This window comes from Heliconius melpomene, chromosome 12 (genome assembly GCF_056956725.1).
Source record: "Heliconius melpomene rosina isolate 202511_hmr_F chromosome 12, ASM5695672v1, whole genome shotgun sequence".
NCBI classification, from domain to species: Eukaryota; Metazoa; Arthropoda; class Insecta; order Lepidoptera; family Nymphalidae; genus Heliconius; species Heliconius melpomene.
This window is the reverse complement of record NC_140400.1, coordinates 15,630,002-15,651,890: the sequence shown is the minus strand read 5'-3', so window position 1 is coordinate 15,651,890 and position 21,889 is coordinate 15,630,002. Positions and strand designations below refer to the sequence as shown.

General features: G+C 30.0%; 2 protein-coding genes across 2 annotated transcripts in view; one reads left to right on the top strand and one right to left on the bottom strand.

Moving 5' to 3' along the window:
* The window catches only part of LOC146534151 (AN1-type zinc finger protein 1-like), a 33,777-nt gene extending 21,861 nt beyond the window's left edge, over positions 1-11,916 (top strand). Inside the window, exons 3-5 of the mRNA XM_085194930.1 lie at positions 1,701-1,775; positions 11,190-11,213; positions 11,830-11,916. Of these exons, the coding sequence (XP_085051056.1) occupies positions 1,701-1,775; positions 11,190-11,213; positions 11,830-11,901 (171 nt within the window). The 3' untranslated portion in view covers positions 11,902-11,916. The remainder of the gene's footprint in view (positions 1-1,700; positions 1,776-11,189; positions 11,214-11,829) is intronic.
* Positions 1-16,428, bottom strand: part of LOC146534150 (lutropin-choriogonadotropic hormone receptor-like) — a 36,081-nt gene extending 19,653 nt beyond the window's left edge. Inside the window, exon 1 of the mRNA XM_085194926.1 lies at positions 15,962-16,428. Within this exon, the coding sequence (XP_085051052.1) occupies positions 15,962-16,091 (130 nt within the window). The 5' untranslated portion in view covers positions 16,092-16,428. The remainder of the gene's footprint in view (positions 1-15,961) is intronic.
* Positions 16,429-21,889: the final 5,461 nt, after the last annotated feature.

Genomic DNA, 21,889 nt, shown 5'->3' with positions numbered 1-21,889 from the left:
TCCCCGTTCGAGGAATATTAAAATATTTATTTAAATTTATATTTCCATTTCTTCGCTCTGGTGGCGAGGCAACGCGCGGCATTGAGTTCCGCTACTCAGCAGGCAATGCCGGATATCAATATGAACGGAACACTAGGTTCCCTTTGCCTTCTCTACTGTATGCAGAATACAACGTGAAGTTGATTTATATATATATTTATTTATTAACATAAATGTTTTATTTATGGATCGATTTAAATATAACAAAAGGAAACTTAAGGAATATTTATTAAAATACAATAGGAAACTGTAAGGAACTGTAACTGTAGGAAATTAGCGTGTACAAACCAACACAAAGATCCAAAAACTTAAGGAAGGCGTTCTGCATAAGCCAGGCCAAATCTAAAAATCCACACCTATATAAATGTATAAAATAATTATACAAAAGACAATTTATATATGTGTAAATAAATAAATACATAAATGTACTATAATAATATATGTAAAAAAAAAAATTGTCGGTAGGGGTCTCATCCAACCCCTCTAGTATAAGCTCTAGATATAAGTACAGTTTAAATTGTCCCAAAATTAAGTACGTCACATTAAAAGAACTTTCTTAAAATAAAAAAAGGCACGGGCAACTATGCGCCCGTGGATGTAGTTTTTAAAATAAAATAACAAAAAAAAACCAACACAAAGAAAAAAAATTACTATCATTGTTTTGGATTGTATGTCATCCATAAATGCTCAAATAATCAATCTTTAATGTACAGACGATAAGTTACGATTTTATTATATGTATATGCCAAATTACAACAGATTATACCAATTCTCAAAGAGAAATAATTAGACTTAAATTATTTTTATAACTATTGCCCGATAATATGAGAATAAGCTGAGATTACAACAAATGTTGGATTTGCAAAATTAAAAGCTAACTCTTGTTTACAGTTAAACTTCGCTTCGTGCGAGCTAAAAGTTATTGTTTTTCCAAGAACTAAATGCTATTTTTCACACGTTCGTAGTAAATAAATCTCTTTCCTAACGAGTCGACTAACATTTGTTTAGTGAATCCGACTTCTATTATCTCGACTTTAGAAACAGAATTTTGCACCTTTCGGAAAACATACATACATATATTTTTTTAATTTTATACTCGGACACTGTTTTTACTCTTTATAAAAGTCAAAATGTTGTATGAATTAAATATAATAGTGATAGTTTGAAAACCATACCTACGTTAAATACTACGTATGTTTATCATATGAAATGGTATATTTTATTTTCACGCTATATATATCCCGTATATATCACATTAGGCAGAGGGAACCCAGTTTTAGGACATTCGTGTCCAACGTGCCGCCTAATTTTCGAGACATTGAGCGTGTTGAGTGGTGAAACTCAACGCTGCGCAACGTGTTATGTGCTAAATGATATTTAGCGCATAATATGATATATATTCTTGTAATTAAATAAAAAAATATATAATATTCGATCGGAAATTCTTGTTACAATTTCTAAATTCTCCTTACTAATTTCTAATTAAGTTTAAAATTATTTTAATATTCAACAAGTGAACCACTTACGCTTAGTAGTATCGTTTTACTTAATTTAATATAATTTTCAAAAAAAAAATAAAAACTAAGACTACTAACTAACCTAAACTAAAATCGAAAATGTGATTATAACATCACTTCTAATTGTATTTTTCTTTGTTCCAGGAACTACCTTCCCACAACACAACAGCGTCACATAAAGAGAACAAACTTTTGTTAAAATGGCCTCTTTCAGCTTTGGTAAGCGTTGACTTTTTGTCTTTCTCGACGACTAAAACTGACTAAATATTGGCGAAGTTTACTTATTTACTTCCATAAATAGTTTTGTAGTATTTGACTTTAATTATCTCTATAATAACTTTAATAATATACATAAAATAAATATTAAAATAAAATAGTGAGGATCGAAGATTTTGTTCGATTTAGAAGTCCAGACAGTATAAATGACTATATATACTTTCTTGACTTTTAAATCGAATCTAGACAAATAATCGATGTGGTATACTAAAGTAAAGAAATAACAGATATTATAAGTAGATTTATAGAATAACTTGTTAGATCTAAAATATGTTATTATCAGCGTTGCCAGACGTCACGATTTTTTGTCTAAAATTTAAGCGGGACAGACATAATATATATATATTTTAAATAATTATTTTTTAATTACTTTTTTTAAATAAGTTATTGACAATACCAGATATAAAAATCCCGTTTTTCCTCAAGACAACATCTGGCAACCCTGGTTGGTTACACATTTTGTATAAGTAAATTATTATTAAATAAATTAATAAATAGTTACACTATTTATCTTTTTTTAAAGCAAAAGTATAATATTAATGTTAGTAATAAAGTGACGAAGAATATTATTATTAAATGCAACTTAGAGTAACATTTTAGAGTAATATATGTAATATTACTCTAAAATGTTTTAATGGTCGTTAAAAAGAAACGAAAATAGTTTTTCGTATTACTTATCTATTCAAAGTTTTCTATGTATTTAAATTTTGGCTATTGGTTAACTTTTTATTTACTTTGCTTAAAGTAAATAAAATTAGGGCACTCTAATATTTCATGTGTAGTTTATTTGATGTACAAGCGTTTTATATGTTCTTTAATATACTCATCTTCGTCCTTCCTATATTTCACTATTTCGCTATATGTTTATCGATTTCTTAGAAAAATTGTATATGACATTTAAAGACAAAAATTGCATGATTTAAGAAAATTTAGAAATAAAATGTAGTTGCTTTGTCTTAAATGGATCCCTGGCTTAAGATTTGAAGATCCTCTGATCCTCTTTAATAAGTATATATACAAAAAAACTCCTAAGCTTTGTGCTATCATTAATTAATAAAAACATTCTGATTTAATACATACATAGATTTTAATATGAGTTCTATTATACAAATGACATATTTTAAATATACGATTATGATTAAAGATATGTTATTCTTCAAGCACATATTCATTTTATGTGACGGCCGTTTGGAGTTTGAAGTTGGGAAATAGTTGGGAAATCTCAAAATGTGTTATCGACTTTACATTTAGTTATTTGTTGTAGTTTTATAATTACTTCATGTGGTGGCAGTTTGGAGACTAACTAAAGGCAGAGTGTGTAAATCTACCTTGCCTAACAACACAAAAATATTTTATTCTACGTTTTCAACGCAGAAAATGTAGTGAACACTAATGGACCTGAATTGTCAAATTTGACTACTTTTGGGTAATGGAAAATGTGCTATCGACTTATATTTATTTAATAACTGTAGTTTTAAAATTACTTTATTTGAGTGCAATTTGGATTTTACTTAAAGGCAAAATTTTTACATACATATACATATAATTACAATTATATATACTTACATATAAATATAAAAAAAATTGCATATAGAAGAACTCGATGTTATGGCAGTTGGGAGACTACTTAAAGACAAAGTATCTCTATATCTACTTTGACTTTAACTAGCTTCCGTGCTTTCGGTGCACATCTCTCCAACGTACATTATCATCATCATCATCATCAGCCTGTACTCGTCACTGTGCTCTTCGCATCCAGGCGTTGCGTTGCCGGCCACTTTGCGAATATCGTTACCCCATCTAGCTGGAGGAAGTCCTACATTATCATTAAGAATATAGAAAAACTTTATATTTTTTCCATCATTCAGTATGACGGCAACAATGTTTGTTGTTTAATGTAAGTGGCGGTAGTTGGGAGATTACTTAATAGCAAGAAGTACCTATTTTGCCTTTAATTAGCAAACCGAAGCTTAGATCTTTATCCATCAGATAAAGTCTTTGAGTATGCGAAAAATAATCGGAACTTTAAAAAGAAATGTTCAATTACTTGAAATTTTTTTTGGGACAACAATGGGGATCTCCTCGAATATTAACTAAAAACAATGTCATTAGATACACCGAATGTAAGGGTATATTTATTGACGTTGCCTTTAGTTACTTTTCGAGCTTTCAATGCACAATCTGCAATTCAGGATTTCTTAAATATGCAAAAAAACAACGTAAATTTTATACTGTACTTTTAATTGAATTGTAATGGACCTATTATGGACTGACTGACTATGGACATAGTAACGGTGACCTCTACGTAACGGCAGTTAGGAGACAACCTAAGGGCAAGCTGTGCTGATCTATTTCGCTTATAGTTTGTTTACGATCTTTCGGTGCACATGTCAACAGGATGAAGAACGTGCTAAATATCAAGATTTGTTAAACAATAACATATAAATATATTTTAATTTTGTTAATATTTTATAACGTAAGTGAAATCTTTGATGTGACGGCAGATGGGAGACTACCTAATTGCAAGGTGTATCTATCGACTTTGCCTTTAGTTACTTTCCGATCTTTCAGAACACATGTCTATAGATGAAGTATGTTTGCTAAAGATTTTTTAAAAATAACATACAGATATTTTTAAAATTTGTTAATATTTCATAACGTAAGTGAAATATTTGATGTGACGGCAGATGGGAGACTATCTAATTGCAAGGTGTATCTATCGACTTTGCCTTTAGTTAGTTTCCGGTCTTTCAGTGCACTTATCTACAGATGAAGAACATTTGCTAAATTCAAAGATTTCTTAAACAATAACATATAAATATATTTTAATATTATTAATATTTCATAACGTAAATTAAATATTTGATGTGACGGCAGATGGGAGACTACCTAATTGCAAGGTGTATCTATCGACTTTGCCTTTAGTTACTTTCCGATCTTTCAGTACACATGTCTATAGATGAAGTATGTTTGCTAAATCTAAAGATTTTTTAAAAATAACATACCGATATTTTTAAATTTTGTTAATATTTCATAACGTAAGTGAAATATTTGATGTGACGGCGGATGGGAGACTACCTAATTGCAAGGTGTATCTATCGACTTTGCCTTTAGTTACTTTCCGATCTTTCAGTACACATGTCTATAGATGAAGTATGTTTGCTAAATCTAAAGATTTTTTAAAAATAACATACAGATATTTTTAAATTTTGTTAATATTTCATAACGTAAGTGAAATATTTGATGTGACGGCGGATGGGAGACTACCTAATTGCAAGGTATATGTATCGACTTTGCCTTTAGTTAGTTTCCGGCCTTTCAGTGCATATGTCTACAGGATGAAGAATGTTTGCTAAATATAAAGATTTGTTAAACAGTAACATATTAATATATTTTAATTTTGTTAATATTTCATAACATAAATTAAATATTTGATGTGACGGCAGATGGGAGACTACCTAATTGCAAGGTGTATCTATCGACTTTGCCTTTAGTTAGTTTCCGGTCTTTCAGTGCATATGTCTACAGGATGAAGAATGTTTGCTAAATATAAAGATTTGTTAAAAAGTAACATATAAATATATTTTAATTTTGTTAATATTTCATAACGTAAGTGAAAATGTGACGGCAGATGGGAGACTACCTAATTGCAAGGTGTATCTATCGACTTTGCCTTTAGTTACTTTCCGATCTTTCAGTACACATGTCTATAGATGAAGTACGTTTGTTAAATAGAAAGATTATTTAAAAATAACATACCGATATTTTTAAATTTTGTTAATATTTCATAACGTAAGTGAAATCTTTGATGTGACGGCAGATGGGCGACTACCTAATTGCAAAGTGTATCTATCGACTTTGCCTTTAGTTAGTTTCCGGTCTTTCAGTGCACATGTCTACAGGATGAAGAACGTTTGCTAAATCTAGAGATTTTATAAAAATAACATACAGATATTTTTTAACTTTGTTAATATTTCATAACGTAAATTAAATATTTGATGTGACGGCAGATGGGAGACTACCTAATTGCAAGGTGTATCTATCGACTTTGCCTTTAGTTAGTTTCCGGTCTTTCAGTGCACTTATCTACAGATGAAGAACGTTTGCTAAATTCAAAGATTTCTTAAACAATAACATATAAATATATTTTAATATTATTAATATTTCATAACGTAAATTAAATATTTGACATGACGGCAGATGGGAGACTACCTAATTGCAAGGTGTATGTATCGACTTTGCCTTTAGTTAGTTTCCGGTCTTTCAGTGCATATGTCTACAGAATGAAGAATGTTTGCTAAATATAAAGATTTGTTAAACAATAACATATAGATATGTTTTAATATTATTAATATTTCATAACGTAAATTAAATATTTGACATGACGGCAGATGGGAGACTACCAAATTGCAAGGTGTATGTATCGACTTTGTCTTTAGTTAGTTTCCGGTCTTTCAGTGCATATGTCTACAGGATGAAGAATGTTTGCTAAATATAAAGATTTGTTAAACAGTAACATATAAATATATTTTAATTTTGTTAATATTTCATAACGTAAGTGAAAATGTGACGGTAGATGGGAGACTACCTAATTGCAAGGTGTATCTATCGACTTTGCCTTTAGTTACTTTCCGATCTTTCAGTACACATGTCTATAGATGAAGTATGTTTGCTAAATCTAAAGATTTTTTAAAAATAACATACAGATATTTTAAAATTTTATTAATATTTCATAACGTAAGTGAAATATTTGATGTGACGGCAGATGGAAGACTACCTAATTGCAAGGTGTATCTATCGACTTTGCCTTTAGTTAGTTTCCGGTCCTTCAGTGCACATGTCTACAGGATGAAGCACGTTTGCTAAATCTAAAGATTTGTTAAACAATAACATTTAAATATATTAAATTTTGTTAATATTTCATAACATATAAATATATTTAAGTTTGTTAATATTTTATATCGTAAGTGTAATCTTTGTTGTTACGGCAGATGGGAGAATACCTAATTGCAAGGTGTATCTATCGACTTTGCCTTTAGTTACTTTCCGATCTTTCAGTACACATGTCTATAGATGAAGTACGTTTATTAAATAGAAAGATTATTTAAAAATAACATACCGATATTTTTAAATTTTGTTAATATTTCATAACGTAAGTGAAATCTTTGATGTGACGGCAGATGGGAGAATACCTAATTGCAAAGTGTATCTATCGACTTTGCCTTTAGTTAGTTTCCGGTCTTTCAGTGCACATGTCTACAGGATAAAGAACGTTTGCTAAATCTAGAGATTTTATAAAAATAACATACAGATATTTTTTAACTTTGTTAATATTTCATAACGTAAATTAAATATTTGATGTGACGGCAGATGGGAGACTACCTAATTGCAAGGTGTATCTATCGACTTTGCCTTTAGTTAGTTTCCGGTCTTTCAGTGCATATGTCTACAGGATGAAGAATGTTTGCTAAATATAAAGATTTGTTAAACAGTAACATATAAATATATTTTAATTTTGTTAATATTTCATAACGTAAGTGAAAATGTGACGGCAGATGGTAGACTACCTAATTGCAAGGTGTATCTATCGACTTTGCCTTTAGTTAGTTTCCGGTCTTTCAGTGCACATGTCTACAGGATGAAGAACGTTTGCTAAATCTAGAGATTTTATAAAAATAACATACAGATATTTTTTAACTTTGTTAATATTTCATAACGTAAGTGAAATATTTGATGTGATGGCGGATGGGGGACTACCTAATTGCAAGGTGTATCTATAGACTTTGCCTTTAGTTACTTTCCGATCTGTTGGTGCACATGACTACAAATGAAGAACGTTAGCTAAATATAATGTTTGTAAAAAAATCCTATTAATGCAAATAATTTTTAATGATATTATGTTAAGGCTTATGAACGACGGCCTCCATGATGGGAGACTAGTTAAAAGTAAGGTGTATCTATCTACTTTGCCTTTAATTAGCTTCCGAGCTTTTGGTGTATATATCTTCGACTCCAAATTCATTCGATGTGACGGCAGATGGGAGACTACCTAATTGCAAGGTGTATCTATCGACTTTGCCTTTAGTTAGTTTCCGATCTTTCGTTGCACCTTTCTACACGATAACGTTGCTTAGAGTTCAAAATAAATGTAATAAAGTAGTACGAATAGTTAATTTTAAAAAATTACTCGATGTGACGACAGTTCGGAGTCTATCTAACAGCAAGGTATAAACTTTCGGTTCGGTTCGGTTTTTTATTTATGGACTAGATAAATAAAGAACCGAACCGAACCGAATAGATTATATTACACAATAGGAGAATGCATGTCAAAAGGAGTCCAGGTTTAAACTTTAAACTATCAACTTTACCTGTCATGTTGTCATTTTGCGAGCTATCAGTATACTTTTGCACTGACCAAAATTTTTAATTATATATATAATAAATTATCTATATATATAAAAGGACTTGTCCTCGCTGACTGAGGTAAGACGCACGCACAGCCGTAACCGCTGTGCGTACAAACGTAAAGTTTGGGCAGACGTTGACTTTCGTAATTTGGACATCCACTAAGAAGGGATTTTGAAAAATTTTAACTCTAAAGGGGTGAAATAGGGGTTGAAAGTTTGTATGGATTTTTTTTAAATCGGCACCGATTTTTATAAAATTTGAAATTTAGATTTTTAAAAGTATTTAATTGAATATGTGTTTCATAGTTTTCTAGAATTCTCCCGCTAAGGGTGCAAATAAGGAGTTGAAAGTTTGTATCGATTTTTTTTAATCGGCACCAATTTTTATAAAATTTTAAATTCAGACTCTTAAAAGTATTTAATTGAACACATGTTTCATGGTTTTCTAGAATTCAACCCCTAAAGGTGCAAATAAGGGGTTGAAAGTTTGTATGGAAAAATCTTCAAATCGCCACCGATTTTTATAAAATTTGAAATTTCGACTCTTAAAAATATTTAATTGAATTAGAATTCACCCCTAAATAAGCTAGCGAAGCTGCGCGCGTCCGCTAGTATTATATAAAATAATTACTTAGTTATATAGTAAAATTCCGTTTAAAATGAAATTTCAAATTCAATTGTTTTACGTCACGGCAATTGGGAGATAGCTAATGGCAATGTTATTTGCTTTTAGTTAGTTTCCTAACTTTCTATGCAGATGACATGTCAATATTCACTACAGCTAATATATATTTTTTTATATCTCTGTCTCTTTGTTAGATCGAACAATCTAAATCTCTCTGTTTCTCAGTTACTTTCATTGACTATCTCAGTCCTAAGTCGATATGTATAACAATTGCGGCATTGAGTTACCAGCACAATGCCTCCAAATTTACAAAGCGAAAAGTAGAGAACCGAAGTGTCTTAAAACTTGGTTGCCAAATCCCCTCTACCTACCCTCTTATGTGTTGGATACAGCGTGAGCTAAAATGTATAAAATAAGTATTCTGTTAAAATTGAAATTAAATAATTATTGACACGGATTTTGTTAAAAGATTATCGAAGATGCTTAATTTGCGTAATTATTGTTTATATTAGCTTTAATCTTCCTATTTAGGTACCATATGTTCGTAGATCGATGTTTAATTTCTATTACTGTTTTAAATTATGTGTACCTGAATGTTTAACGATTTTTTTATTATTCTAGAATTTAGGAAACTTGTGCTGACAGAAAGATATGTGGATTGCATCCCATCTGCTAAGGTTTGTGTGTCAATAGCTAACCGCTTAAGCTTGATAATCGTACCTTGTTCGCAATTTATCCTGTATTTATATAAGTACGAGTATGTCATGATTTTAATCTATTTCTTTCCTTTTATTTTTAGCATTCACTGTTATATCTGCGGCACGCTTGAGGTTGTAAGTATGTACTTATATTAAGATTTTTTGTTACATTAGGATTACTATCTATTATATTCTCTAGTTTTTTTAATAAATTTAGCATTCGTGACTGAGCAAAAAGAAAATAATGGACGGCAGTTAAGAGTTTGATTATCTAAACATAAAGTCAATTGTTTACTTTGTCTTTAGATAGTTTCCTGGCTGTTGTTCTATGCATTCATCATTGGAAGACTGAAGATTTTAGAATATTTGTCATTTTGATGTGGTTACGTGTTCGGCAGTCGAGAGATTACTTCAGGTCGAGGTGTGTCGCTTTACTTCAGTCTTGAGTAATTTCTTGGCTCCTGTTCTACTGATCTGCGACACAGTATTTTTAACAAAAAAACCGGATATAACTAAAAATCCGTAATGTTTTTTGATTGGCAGGCAAGAGAGTTTCCAAGTAAAGTGAGAAAACAAGTAGACTTTTTTTGGATACTTTCGTAGTTTGTGAAGGACGGATTTGCAAAATGAACAGCGGTTGTAGTGTTATTGTGATATTGTTTTTTGTATAAATGTGAATTAAAAAGATTATTGTGTGAAAATATTTTTTTATACATAGAATTGAGATTTGTAGTTCATATTTTTGATTCTTAGAACATAGTAATGTAGCTGTAGTATTCGCTTTTTATACCATTGTATTTTATTGTATCGTAGTTTTAAATATAATAAAATCACGGGCGTACGGATGACGGGGCTGGGTGGTGTACGCGTAAGTCTGGTGTCCACTTTAGGATTTCAACATACTTAAAATTATGCCTCAAAAATTTAAAAAAAACCTTTGTATAAAAAATCATTAACGACCTTGCAAGTTACGCATTTTTTACTAAATTGCTAATTCTTATTGTTAATTTAAAAAAATAAAGAAATCTATGTATAATATATATAACACACAACGAAATACATACATTTTTTTATATTTCAACTGAGGCCAGATCCCATCTATACGCCCCAATGATTATAATAGGAACCTTTACGTTCTTCAATTTTTTTTATATTCTATAATTTCTTTTTAAGTAACGTTTTCAGGAAAATATTGTTAGTTTAGATGGAAAATTACAGTCATGAGACTATTGACGGCTTACTGCTTATTGCTTCTACAGAGTTTCGCAGCTTCCTTTTCTAACGCCTCCCACCCACTTTGAAATACATTGGCATAATGATATAAATATATTAATTTAGGGTCATTAAATTCATTATGTATATATTTTTTTAAATATACAAAATGAGGATTTGTTTTTAATATTTTTTATACACTTTACATTTGTTTAAGAAAATATTTTTATAGTCTGTTTATTTGTAGTTTTTAATATAATTGCTAATAGGTTTCATAGATCTGAGAAATATTAGAATAATTTATTTTATAGGTGTAGTATTACATTTGCTTCTAATATAATCATTATTATTTTAGTTTAAATATATATTTATTATAAATAATATTCAGTGTTACAATTATTTTTTTTATTTACAGATATCTTCAGGCAGTTTTATACAAGTAAGTCTTACGATTGGCAGATAACAATAATATAAAAAAATACTAATATTTTCTCCTCTACCCAAAGGTTGCCTAGAAGAGATCGATCGAGTAATATTATGAATTTATTTTTGGTATACAATAAAGAGTATTTTACTTTACTTTAACATATTTAGATATTTCATGAACAAAATTAATTCATTAAAACTCAGTGCACATTTCTTATACTTTTCTCGGTATGAAAGTTCCTCGAGGAGTGTAGGGGGGAACTAAGAGAACTATCAAAAAATCTTCTACTATTAAAAGTAGTTTTCATAAAAGTGGAAAAAACATCTATACTCACTAATCTTTTTTAATACTGGTAGGATTATAAAGATAATGTTATGGCCAGCACATATGAACAGGCGTGTGACTAAACCCGACATGTTTTGGGTTCGATTTACACTCGAGGAAATAAAATATTCAATATTTTCATTTTATCGCTCTGGTGTCGAGATAGAGCGCAGTGTTGAGATCCGTCACTCAACATGCAATGCCTCCAGAATTCGGCGGAAAATGGGGAACAAATTGTATTAACAATAGGCTCTCTCTACCGTGTCACATGCTAAGTTACTTAGTATTAAAATGTAATTATCAGGTCAGAATTACACGCACTTACCGGTATTCAAGCCCTCGCCTCTTGGAAGTCATCTTGTTACAACTTATTTAGGTGGTTAGTATCTCTGTTAAGATTTTTACAAATTTCCTATACTTTTGCATACCGGAAATTTTACTAATGAAGAAAATTTGGCAAGAGCGTACATAAATGCTATTATTCAAATATTTTAATCAATTTTAAAGTGAGTATAGAAAAATATTTAAGAAATAAAGATCATATATTCTGGGGTACGTTTGCTATTTATTTAACTACTGTTATTTTTTTCCGCTATTTTTCACAAGGCAGCAGTTTAACGCCAAAATTGGCTTAACACTATCAATACAAAGGTATTAGGTCTAAGAGTTATCAGGGCGGCGAATCACTTTGAGCGTTATCATTGAATTATAAACTTGGTAATCTGTCAGGTATGAAACGACAACAGAATTTATTACTAAAATAAACACGCTAAAACTATTTTGATCAAGCTACGACATATTTTTAGTTTATTAAAGTAATAAATAAATAAAATATGAATTGCAAATATTAATTTAAAATAAAATACAATAAGGAACCACACAGGTTTACCTCGTGTCCTGTATTTATTTCAAGTTTTATAATAATATACGCTATTGTTTTAGTTAGCTTCAAACTACATCCGGTATCTCGTACATAGCCGAAAAGGCAGGGGGAACCTATTGGGAAGTGTTAAGATAGTCCGTTCCCCACGCACCACTAAATTTTCGAGACATTTGCGTATTAAGTTATTTAACTCTGCGTTTTGTGTATATTATATGACTCGAAATGCTCTTTGGCCACAGGTATACGTTTTAGATTTAATTAATTCTTTGATTTTTTTTATTTATTTACGCAACGCGAACAAACAGAATTGTTCTATTTGATAGAAAAGTTTTATGTGTATAATAGATACATAGCACAGATGACGCAAGCGAACCCGCGAGCCGAACACTTGTTAGAACTAAACTAATAACATAAATTGATAACGCGTTAACCCATGTCGTCGACCGAGATAAAAATATCCTATGCCTATTTAAACTATTAATATATTTTTTTTATCCAAATCCGTAACACGATTATGTAGCAAATAAAATAAAATATTTTAAAATCATTATTTTAGTAGAGTTGTAATAGATAGATATAGAAAGTTAATTAAACTTTTTTTAGCTTCACATAGTATTCCGCTCACATAACAGAGTAGGCAGGGGGAACCTGAAAACCTAGTGCTAAGATAATTTGTTCCCATTAAAACAATTCCGTTTCCCATTTTCCGCTGAATTCTGGAAGCATTGGGTGTTGAGTCGCGGAACTCAACGCCGCGCATTGCCACGACGCCAGCGAAGAACTAAAATTTTAAATATTTCTTTTTCTTGAATGGGAAAAGAACTCACCAGTTGTGTTTACAGTCACACGCATGACAACGGAGGAGAACATTACAAGCATACAGAAATCACTATATAGACAGAAAAGAATAGGAAATGCATAATACGATTAGAAACTCTCTTCGTTAATAACCATAGAGTTAGTATAATAAACATTATCATTTATTCTTTTCTGAATTTGTTAAAGTATAAACTAACTATTTTAAGCAGTTGGTAAAAGTTATAGCATAGGATCGGCCGCTAGTGCACACATGCATAATTATTTGCATAATTAAATGAATGAACTGAACTCTAGTAGGAAGTTAAGAACATAAAACAGTCAGGTTAATTAAATTCAATTCATGTAAATCTTTTTTGCTTACAGACAGTAGCTGATATATGTATTTACATATTATACATTATCTTTAATTAAAAAGAGTATAAAACTTTTGGCTCTCCAATCTTCATTACAGACTACACCTATTTAAAATCACGGGAAAAAAATAATTATGCAGCTGGAAACATGAAGAATCTACAGTAAAACAACAGAAAGTATTAGTAATTCAAATAACTTAATAGGTATAACAATTTTAGAAATGATTTTTATTTAAATTACTTTTACTTTTTTTCGTTCTAAATTTTACTGAACTAATACAATATTTTTAGTTTTTTAACATAGAGATTACATAAATTTTTAGTCTGTAAAAGAAAGAAATAATTTTATAGTAAATAAAATGTCTCAAATCAATTAAACATTTAACAGATATGAAACTGTAGAATTGGTCTGAAATTATTTTTATAATTTTTTTAAATTAAATATTAATATGTTTGTAGGTAATGGATAGCGATAACCCTCAAACAATTAAGTTTTTTTTTCTTTCTGTGGCTCCGTCCGCCTCTAATTATAATAACTAAGAGTTATATGTGAGATCTGACACTGTCTGAGTGGCATGCAAGTCAGTTCCTAGATAAATGGACTGTTCAACGCAAAATACTGGACCAGTAGTCCCAACAAATAAATACTTATACCCTTTCAAAACAAACTGGACCTAAAAACCACCTCGTTTCACCGAGGACATTAATACTGCACCACTATGATAATAAGAACTTATATAATAAAAAAAACATATACCAATACTGATGGTAAGTACTACGTAGGTATCTATATTTGAACGTTCATTTCTTGCAATTTACTCTCAATATTGCAGTAACACGAGGCAACGAGGCAAACAGCGGGTAGCGCGATAATTGGATTAAAACTAATTGATATTATATTATATCATATGTTCGTGAAATTACTAAGTAATTGTAAATTGTTCTAGTAAACAGTGAGGACATGATGGCGCGTCTGCGTATAAGTGTATTAAACACCTAATAAAGTGTCTTAGCATCAATTTTTTTTTGTAGTTTTTTTTTATTCTTTAACATGTTAAATTATAATAACATCTTATAATTATAAAACTGAAAAGTGTGTTTGTGTTAACGCGCCAACTTTATGAGCTAAAGTCGAAAAGAAACGTCATTGTTTCAGGAAGTAATAATTAATGTAAAAAAATAAAGAAGAATGTTGAATGTTATTCTAGACTTTATACCTTTTTTGCCTAAATTGAAAACATATTTTTGTATTTAGTTTGTCTAACTCTTTTTTTCTCTCTATCGAGGAACACAGTGGGCTATAGTCCTTCCTATTATTATAGTCAGTCCTTACCGATACTTCGTAGAGCCTATATAATATTTTTTGAGTATTTCATTGACATAACTCCCCCATTTTTCGAATACACTTACATAACACTGCACGAGACGGTGTGTATTTCAGTAACTCAACGGTCCATTTTCTCCACTTTTCTCAAATGAGTAAGATTTACCCAAGGTTCCCTCTGTCTATCCTCCTATACGAGAGAACGCGTGAAACCATTTTCTATTTTTAAGCCTAGCACTGGCTAGACTTAGCGTCGAATAAACTAAAGCCATCAAATACGTAATACGTAAAATATCAATATTTACTATATAATTGTAAAAATCTTTATTAACATGTAAATAAATTAATGAATTTATTTCGATTTCTATTTATACGACCATTTCAATCCTATTTCATTCCCATTTCAATGAAAACATTCGACACAGTTATATATATATATATATATATTATTTCTATACATTTGTCATCATCATTGTTTATGAATACACAAATTTATGAGTCACAGATATTATACACTGCCAAAACTTGGCAAAAATGTAATAAAAATATATAAGTATTTAATTAAGAATTGTCAGTAACGTTTTAAGGTTCAAAAATGCATTTTTAAATGAGACTGAAAATTTTGAATAAAACCTTGTTTCAACCGAACAGTTCAAAGTGAAATATAGAAAGGTTGGCAATTTTTTTACTGAATTTTCTTTTTTTAATTTGAAAAATTATCAAATCTCCAAATACAAAAAAAAGTCAAAAATTAACACACATTGAATATCTCTAGATACCTTTTCCTTTGTCTATATAATAAAATAAAGTTTATTAAAATTTGAAAAACATTTAATTGAATTTTATTGTTAAAAAATATTTTTGTATTTTCTAATGGTTGAAGATTTGTTATACAACGTACTCGTATAAGCAGTTTAAATATCTAATACATAAGATAAGTTAATTTTACTTTAATTTAAATTAATAAACTTATGAAATCTTGTAATCTAGTAAAATATTCTATTCTATTCATGTTTACTGGATCCACATTTACAATATTATAAACAAATAATCTTACCCATAAAAAATAGGCATAGTAGAGTTTGCAATTTTCTTCTTGTTAGCATTTTAAGTAGTTCGCATAGAAAAAAAATCACTTTAGAAAGTTTATTTAATGAAAAAAATATTTTATTATGTTTTAGTTCCATGTTTAACACTATATCATTATAAATAAATTACATTACTATTTAAATTATTTAAAATTAGGCAAAGCACATTTTTTTTATTAACAGACTATTTACACATTGAATGATAAATAAATATATTCATTCTACAATAATAATGACATACACACAAATAATAATAGTTTTTATGTCTAACTATTATATATAAATATCAGCAGAACTGGTTATTCGTGTTTTGTATAAAACGCAAAACGCGTGCACTCACAACAAAGTTACGCGCCAAACTGCGTCGATAACGATTACGATTTTTTTCATGCTGAAGAAAATTTTGATCTTGAAAAATTGACGTAGAGCCATGACTCATATTTTTTAAATTAAATTTACATTATATATTTATTATGTATTTTTTAATTGTAACATATATTTTTTTTTAATTAATAAAAAAGAAATAATTAAACTGTATTATTTTTTTATGGCTTATAAATCTGTTATACTTATTTTATTTTTATTTTATTGTAGGGGGCTTGTATTGAAAATGATATCTATATTGTATTTTCTTTCAAGTATAATAATATGCTTATATTTTAAGTTCAAATACTGAATAATAAGGAAGTACGTACGAGTACATATAACTAAAATAAATATTAACAATTATTATTAATCTGTCATGTAAATATGTAGTAAAAATATTTGCAACAGTTATCGTTCATACAACATAACATACAAGTTGGAAGAGTGAAGAAATAGATGAATGGAGCGAAGAAGATCAAGAAATAATATATGCTTCTGAAAATCCAGATTATTTCTATTCATAAAACGTGTTTACATTGTGATAAAAAGTGTGGCCGAACTCAACGCCGCTATTTGTCTCGACACCAGAGCGAAGAAATGGAAATATAAATTTAAATAAATATTTCATCTCCTCGAGTGGGCATCGAACGCACAACCAGTCGGTTTTACAGTTACACTTAGTGCCCCTATACCACGACTGGCCACTACGTACTTTATTTACGTAGCCTATTTAATTGCAAGAAAGTAACAAAAATGTGATTTGCTTATTATTATTATTATTTTGTTAAATATATGAAACAGGCCACGTCGTAGAAGTAGTCTTTCTGTTTAAAAAAAATAAATTTGAAATATTTTGTAAAACGTTATCAAAATATTTTCTTTTATAAAAATCTATGCTTGTCATAAAAATGATTTTTTATCTGAACTGAATTTGTATATCAACCTTATTAGAAGATCTAAAGAAACAAAATGAATAAAAGTTGTTTTTAAATCTCAATTTCCTTTGTATGGTTTATCTTTTACTGATAAAACTTCAGTATATTTTAAGACTGAGCTTTACGAGTGGAGTTATTAATAAATTTGTGAGTTGAAAACAGGCGCACACCAAATGTGGATAGATATCAATGGATTCAGAACGCGATAAACATTAAATATATGCTGCTGAATGGACTCCTCCATCGAGGGTTCCGTACCAATTTCAGAATTATAAGTCTTACTTATAAAAGCTAATCCTAAGTTTGCGGACGTATGCACGTACTTAGTTTTTAATAAATTAGCTTAGTACAAATTAGATTGTAATGATTTTTTCTATGAGAAACCTATAAAATATTACTTTTCGGATTTTATTTTTAATTTGGAAACAAACTTTGCTGCTTTATAATATTAGTATATGTTTATATAGTTAGACTTACATATTATTTTTCCATGGAAACTATACTATAAGTTGTGGGCGGAAAAGTAGGCGAGTCGTAAACTCGTAAGCCTACATCATAATATGAGATTTACTTTAAACTAATAAAAGAATAAAGCAATTTAAGATTATATATTTTTAAAATCAATAAAGTAATTTAGGACGGTGTACCCCACAAATAGCAGGGTAGGCAGAGAGAATCTATTGTTAAGACCAAATGCAAAAAAGTGTTATAGTTCCGAGGCCATTGTGGCACAAACACATGCCATGAAGACCACTTTGTAAAGCAAGCTGGGTCTTAACGTTGGATTCCCTCTGTCGGTACCCTATCCAGCTACACTACCCAGCTATATGCTACAAACATGATCATAAAAAAAAAGGTAAGATAGGTAAGCCAGGTAGGGGGAGTAGTAGGACGATCATGGAGGAAGATTAAGTAAAAAGCATGATATATGAAGAGATTGTTGGGAGCTAAAACAAAATATTATTGTCATAAACGAGTACTTGCATCCCACAGCCGATATAGTAAACTTTACTTAATCAACCAATTCTGTGATAATAGTCTTGCAAACAAAATTACTCGGAAAGTCTGTGACCTAATTGTATACAAATACCAATATTTACCCTTACCCTTACCCTTACCCTAAGTATAAAACAAGCTTCAATATGTAATTGATAGTGAAATAAAAGAAGTGCATAATTACTTTTATATTGTAAGTATAATATTATCGTCAAAAGCATTATGTGGGCATGCATTCAATATGTAGAATAAAAAAATATTTTATAATTTTATAAATAGTTTTATATTTTTTGTAGTTTAGTAATTGTAAATATAATTACTTATGAAGAATGTGTTTAATTAAATAAAAGATGAAAAAGAAAAGAAGACAAACAAACAAACTTCAACAACATGGCCAAGTTGGGACTGCATGCACGCATCTATTGCGGATGCCACTGCTATTTGGGTGGTGGTGGTTTTCTGACCGTTTCTTACAAAATGAACTTGATGACTGTAAATATTGTAAGTAAATATAGGGACAGTGTTGCCATTATTTTATAAAATTAAATTGAGACAAGTAGAAAAGAAAGCTTTTATTGTTAAATGTGTCAAGCACAAAAATATTTGAACTTGAAATACTGTTTCTCAATTTTAAATATTTGAAGACATTTAAAAAAAAAGATTGTGATGTTATTGTGTGTACTTTAAATGTATCTAGCGGACATGGTAAATATAAAAAGTCTTATTAAAAGAAATATGTTTGATATCTTTCCTCTAAATCTTTCCTCTTTCCTCTTTGTGGAGGTATTGTGGTGTATGCAGTGAATATGAGTGTATGGAAGAATGTAGCATAGTGGTGGAATTCATTTCGCATATCTGTCCTAATTGATAAAGTAAGCGGATACAAATGCGAGTAGACAAAACATATTTTATGATAAACAAAGCGGTTATGGCATTATTTTTACAGAGAGCACCTGCGTCACTGAAATGATGCTTAATCCTGTAATAAATAAATTAATATTATGTCCTAAATCTGATAGGAATCGCTTTCATATCTTTACAACGGTCAATTAGTTTTATTTGCAAAAATATTTTGAATGAATAATAAAATGGAATTTTATTTCATTATCGGTTATATGCAGCCTGTTCGTATTTGTGACTGATTAGGGAAGCGCTAGCAATTAAGATATTACAAGCTTTGGAATAATACCGTATTTTTTGCTTCGTGCTGTATATAGCGGGGTAGACAGATGGAACTTGGAATTTAGTGTTAAAACTTTCAACCGAATTCTGGATTTATTCGGAGCAGAAGTTTCTGAGATTAGCGCGTTCAACTAAGGATTTTTTTCAGCTTTATTTTTAATTTATATTAATATAGACGAAGAATATTGAAGTATAGACAGGTATATAGATAATTATAAGCTCCAAATACTTGTTACGTGAAATATCTACCTGTAATATGTGTAGATCAAAGCATCGTAGATATAAGAAAAAAAAAATAAGAAGTAAGCTTAAATACGATAGTGGGCACAATCAGAAAATATCTGACTGAGTTCAGAAATACAATTCTAGGTGCAATCCTTTGAGAGAACTTTTTATAGGCATTAGTAATTTAAATCTCATCTGGATCTAGTTGTTATAACCAATGGCGTTGACATAAGTCGTTGTGCAAGTTTTCTTTAAATGAGCAGAAAATGGAGATTGAAATGATTTATTGCAAGATTTTCTTTGTATAAATAACACATATAATAACATAATCAAATGTATAATAAATATATAGTTAAATTTGTTTAATATATTAAGATTGATCTATTCGGTCAGAATTTTAATACATTTAATACACCTACTCCATTACCTGATTTTTGATATAAAAATATTTCATACTCAAAACAAGGAAAAAATAGGCAAAATAGGTACTTATACGACACCTGGTAAAATTTTGCATAATCACCAAAAATAATAAAAATAATGGTTTTCCCTGTAGTAACACATTCATCACGAAACAGTACTATAATTAAGTTCTAAGCCAAACAATGCGTATATGATAGTGCAGACAGTTAACTTTATAACGTTTAATCTGGGCTTAATGGATCAAACCAGTACCGATTACGAAATACTGCCTTTCTAAGCACCCAATCGATTTGAAGAACATGTATTGTATGATATGACGGTTTTATACTTTTCTCTCATAACAAAATAAGTAAAGGATACCTAGTGCTACAACGCAGCGTGTTTGTCTTGACAGAGCGAGAAATTTATAACAACTTATTACCCCAAATGTGGGTCGAACCCGCAACCATAGCACTTCCGTTTACAGTCAAAGACTGTGTCACTGTGCTATGACGGTCTCATGGCACCGGCACTCTCAAGTTATAAAGATAAATGTTTCATATTACATACGAATAAGATCTTACTACTATGCAGGTTGTAGAATTATTCAATAAAAAAGTAAGAGTTAAAAACATACGCGACATCATAGTATTCCGAATTTTGACATGATCTCTGCATTTCGCGTAGCAGACAAAGAGGATCTAGTGGCGGAAATCAACTAGCTTTCGTTATTTTACAGCACGGAAATTATAATACTTAAAAATATAACTTATTTAGATTTAAGATGTATTATATAGACACGTAGCAGATGGGCAGAGGGAGCCTGGGAACCTAATGTCACGAACAACCACATGTGAGTAAAATATAATCATATTTCACTAACCGCAGCGTTTACAATCAGACTCTATCTTACATTTCATAGTGATCTAAAACCAAAGAAATACTGTAAATAACAAATAACAAGGTAGAGTCCTAACCACTAGACGATCACAGAAGAGAGAGTCTTAACTCTAGGTTCCCAGGTTCGACCTGCCTACATCACTATGTACGGAATACTACATGAAGCTAAAAAAAAGAAGAAATAAAGTTATTATTTACCTAGGTAATAAGAATAAGATTTAAGTTCATGCCCATTTTTAAAAACTCTGAATATTCCTACCTACCTACCCATATCTATTTTTACCTACAAAATTCATAGACACGTGCTTATTTGCATAACATTTCAAAGCTTAGTCTAAATCTGGTCTTGACATGGTTCTAATACATTTAAATAAAATACATAAAAATAATATTCTTTTAAGAAACAACATGACTGCCCCTAGTACCTAATGAATTTGTTATTTACAGCGAGATTACGTTTGATATCCTTCATAAAGATAAAGTGATATTTTTCGTATTTTATCATCCGAGGCACAATAAAATATTTTATTAATGTGTTACTGTATGTACTTGAAATAGTTTTTATTAGTTGGGTTTTGCTTTTTACTCGGTGCCATGTATTTTGAAGATCTGATATTTTGAAATTAAAGGACTAACGAGTGAATGAGGCCGTAGTGGCGCAGCGGCACATAGGTGTGACTGTAACGCAACGATTGTGGGTTCGATCCCCACTCGAGGAATTGAAATATTTATTTACGTACGTTTATATTTCCATTTCTTCGCTTTGGTGTTGAGGCAGAGCTCGGTGATGACTTCTGCCCCTGAAACACGCAATGCCTCCAGAATGCCCTCTGCCTACCCTGTTGTGTGCGGGATACAGCGTGAAGCTGATTTAAAAGGCTAATCATGTCT